Here is a 3,991-nt window from a genome sequence, read left to right as displayed (position 1 = left end):
CTAGTTGAAAGGGGAATGCTACGGAGACCAGATTCTTAAAGCACAGTTTGTAAGTGAAATAATATGGTGATTGATGATTAAATTATTACTTAAATATTAATTAATATACTTATTTTTTATTAATAATATATCATTTAATTTTTAAATTTAGTTTAAAATTACGCGGAGTGCACAAAGGTAAATTTAGGACAAGACACATGAGAGGTTCGAAACTGTCGTAGAAATCATGGGAGCTGTCTTTTATCGTGTCAACGGCAACAACAGTAGTACTAGTAGTCTACTCTTGCGGTTAAGTAAGGTAGGTAGTCGAGTACGAGCAGTGTGACTGTGATCCAATTCCAAACACCAACTAAATAAAACAGGATAGAGATGGAAATGGAAGTCGCCGACGACCCCGCCGCTGTAGAAATAGACGCAGGAGACTGCGGAGATTGCGGTGAAGAGGCTGCGGCGGGAGGCGGAGCCGGAAGCCGTAGGAAATCGGGGCGGGACAACGTGAAGGGTCCTTGGTCTCCGGAAGAAGACGCGGTGCTGAGTCGGTTGGTGAGCAATTTCGGGGCTAGGAATTGGAGCTTGATCGCCCGAGGAATTGACGGACGATCCGGCAAGTCCTGCCGCCTGCGGTGGTGCAACCAGCTCGACCCCGCCGTCAAGCGCAAACCCTTTACTGGTATAATATACTTTGTTCTGAACTGAACCCTGAAATTCTTTAATGAGAAATGTATGTTTTTCTAACTTTGAATTTCGAATTGAGGGTTTTGCTGCTTTTGCATCTTTTTAATTAGGATTTTTTTTCAAGTGTTTAATTTTAAGGGGTTTCTGTACAAGCTTCAATTTGAATTTCAAGTTGGGTTTTTGCATTATCCGTTTGAGCACATTGTTAACAAGCTTCAATTTTTCGCATTGAGCATGATTCCGACAGGATTCTTCATCCATTTGTTTGGAGAATTTCATGTGATGTTTTGTTTGGTCGTGATTTTGATTCAATCGATAGCGAAATTGGACTGTTGTTATTCACATGTTGTTAGGATTTTTCTTACTACGTAAAGCAAAAATTCTAGAATGCATCACTCTTTATCGTACATTGTTGAATTAAACTACTGTATGTGCGCCTAAGAATCTAGGGGAATTGAACGGATGTAGCTGAGCCACCTAAAAGACGTGTGTAATACATTGATGTATAGTAGGAGGAATCTACCTAAAGAATAGGCACATTTGAGTTGTTACATGTAATATACATATTCGGTTAGTGGAAATGTGCATTATGTTGAAATCTGATAGCATATAATTTCAATTTTATCACTTTCTTCCTTCGGCTATTCCAGCCCATTTGTCATGAATTCATGTCTACATGATTCTTCCTGGAGAAGAAGGCTGATAGGTTTGAATTGTTTCAGATGCGGAGGATCGGATGATAGTTGCAGCCCATGCAGTCCATGGAAACAAATGGGCTGCAATTGCTCGGCTTCTACCAGGGAGGACTGATAATGCCATAAAAAACCATTGGAATTCCACATTAAAGCGCCGGTGCATGGACCCTGAGAAAATAAAGTTAGAATCTGGTAATATGGTTGAAGATGTTAGCTTAGACAAAACAAAAGGATCATCTGAAGAGACCTTCTCATATGGGGACATCAATTCATCTAAATCTATGGAAGGAAGAGAAGTCAGTTCTTTTCAGCATACGGATGATCAAGATGAATACAATGGGTCATCAGACGTTCAGTTTAGTCATGAAGCCACCGAACAGCCTAATCTTTTCAGACCAGTGGCGCGGATCAGTGCTTTTAGTGTATATAACCAATCAAATAGCCAGGAGCCTGAATCATCATTCCCAAGGCCGATTCCAGTGCAAGGACCTCTTGTTCGAGAATCAAAACTAGATGTTGGTATCAGTAAGTTTCTCGAAGGAGTTTATGGTGAGCTCTCAGTGCCTGATCAGTGTGCCCACGGTTGCTGCTGTGCACAGAATGGTATGAACTTTCAAAACTCGTTGTTGGGGCCAGAATTCGTGGAATTCTCCGAGCCTCCCTCGTTTCCAAGTTTCGAATTGGCTGCAATTGCCACAGATATAAGTAACCTTGCTTGGCTTAAAAGTGGGTTGGAGAATAACAGTGTAAGAGGAATGGGTGATGCAGCTGGTAGAATAACGACTCATGAGTCTCAAGGACAAATGGGGCGTTTTGAGGATAGTAGAACGAATCATCTTTTTCCTGTTGAAGAGAGAAACGATAGGCGAATGGGCATGAAGACCAATGTACTATCAACCTAAGACTGGTGCACAGAATGTTCTACAACTACAATCTAAAGCAGGGGATTCAAGTTTCTGTCACCACTTAATCAAGTAGGATCAATGAAGATACTTGTTTCCCAGTCTGAGAATCGTCACTACTCTAAGAGTCATGGAGAAGCGAGAGGTCAATTTTTTTCCTCAATAAACTTTCAATAACTGTTAATCCAGTTGAAAGGTGTGGCATTTCTTCTCTTCGTTAATACCATATGCATGTAGTTATTTAGCTGAAGAGAATTTGAAGCAACTCTTTTCAACTCAAGAAACTGTCTCCCTTGTAGCTGCTGTTGGCTCAGAAAATATGTTTCATTGTTTCTATTGGTTGTATAACCATAAACCCTATCAATCTCCCTTGTAGCTGCTGTTTATTTTCCAGATTTCTGACATATGAAAAGCTAGTTTGCATACATTAACAGCATCCTCAAAACTCAAGTTCTTTTTGACATTTCATTACTTGCCATGAGCGTTTATTCAGATTTATGGGTACAAAATCTCATACGTGAAGTTAAACTATTGACATGTGATATTTTGTTTAAGATATCTCTTCTTTCCTAATACCAACCCAAGAAGATGTTCTTAGGTCTGATTGCGAGGACCAGTTCACCTCTACAACCCAAGAACATGTACAACTCAAATAAAAAGTTCAATTGACCTCACCCTGGTCCAACCGAGCCTCGGTATTCCACCTCTCACAAATACATAGGACCCCTGTATTTTGATCACACCCGACTCCAAGTTGATCATACTGAACGTAAGAGTTGTTTTAGTCAGTCAGCCCTACCAAAGTTATGGTCCAACCCAAACGGATAGCTAGGAAGACTGACTCTAGTTTGAAGGGGAAACAATGAAACAAGTAAAAACACTTGTAGGACCCCAGAAGATGGATATTGGACTGTGTCCTCCGAGCCTTGGCTCCTTTTTCAGTGTAGTGTAGCTGTCGAGTCGACGAACTGCCCCAGTGAAGGGTAAGATATTAGATATAGGGCAGCCCCACCATATGACCCTCCTCGTTGTCCTCAAGGATTACTTGCTCCTATTTCAATTTGTAGATGGAGCAAGTGGGTCGGTTCCACCTACACTCGCATCACATGTGAGAGAGATATAAAAGCAATTCAAAATGGTGCGTTTGTTTAACTAATTATTTGTCGTGTAAGAGTGGACATTGGAAGACAAAGGTTTTCAGTTATGAGAGGGAAGAATCAAAGGATGACCCACAACACAAGGAGCGAAGAACATTAAAGCTAAAGAGAAAAGTAGAAGAAAGAATGAGATTCCAAGAGTATATATATTTTTTATTCCATTAGAATATTTGCAATTACGACATTTGTAACTCATGAAGGATTTTTTTCCTGGACTTGGGATTTTGTGTTCAAACGCCTATTGCCTTGTTATCAAGTTTATCAACAAAAAAACATAGGAATATCTCTTTATTTGTTCCCCGAACTTGTATAGAGCTATCAAATTTCTTCCAAACTTTAATTTTAGCTGATTACTTCCTTGAATTTTTATAATTAGTCCATTTTCCCCCCTTAACTTTAATTTTACTTTTATAAATAACCAATTCTTCCTAACGCTAGATTTTAAAAAATTTCATCAACTTTCTATCCATTTTGATCACGTCGACAATACATGACAATTGTATGAGAACAAAAAGAATGAAATTTTGGATGAAATTTTTTAAAATCTAAATGCTAGGGGAAG

General features: G+C 39.4%; 1 protein-coding gene across 1 annotated transcript; it reads left to right on the top strand.

Annotated features, from left to right (window-relative positions):
- The first annotated feature begins 226 nt into the window (after window positions 1-226).
- On the top strand, window positions 227-2,697 carry LOC126617886 (transcription factor MYB1-like). Its single transcript, XM_050285977.1, has 2 exons — window positions 227-670; window positions 1,398-2,697. The coding sequence occupies exons 1-2, from the start codon at window positions 370-372 to the stop codon at window positions 2,270-2,272; spliced, it is 1,176 nt and encodes a 391-aa protein (XP_050141934.1). The 5' UTR covers window positions 227-369; the 3' UTR covers window positions 2,273-2,697.
- Window positions 2,698-3,991: the final 1,294 nt, after the last annotated feature.

The sequence above is a fragment of the Malus sylvestris genome, chromosome 4 (assembly GCF_916048215.2).
Source record: "Malus sylvestris chromosome 4, drMalSylv7.2, whole genome shotgun sequence".
Classification (NCBI taxonomy): domain Eukaryota; kingdom Viridiplantae; phylum Streptophyta; class Magnoliopsida; order Rosales; family Rosaceae; genus Malus; species Malus sylvestris.
This window is presented reverse-complemented; position numbering and strand designations above follow the sequence as displayed.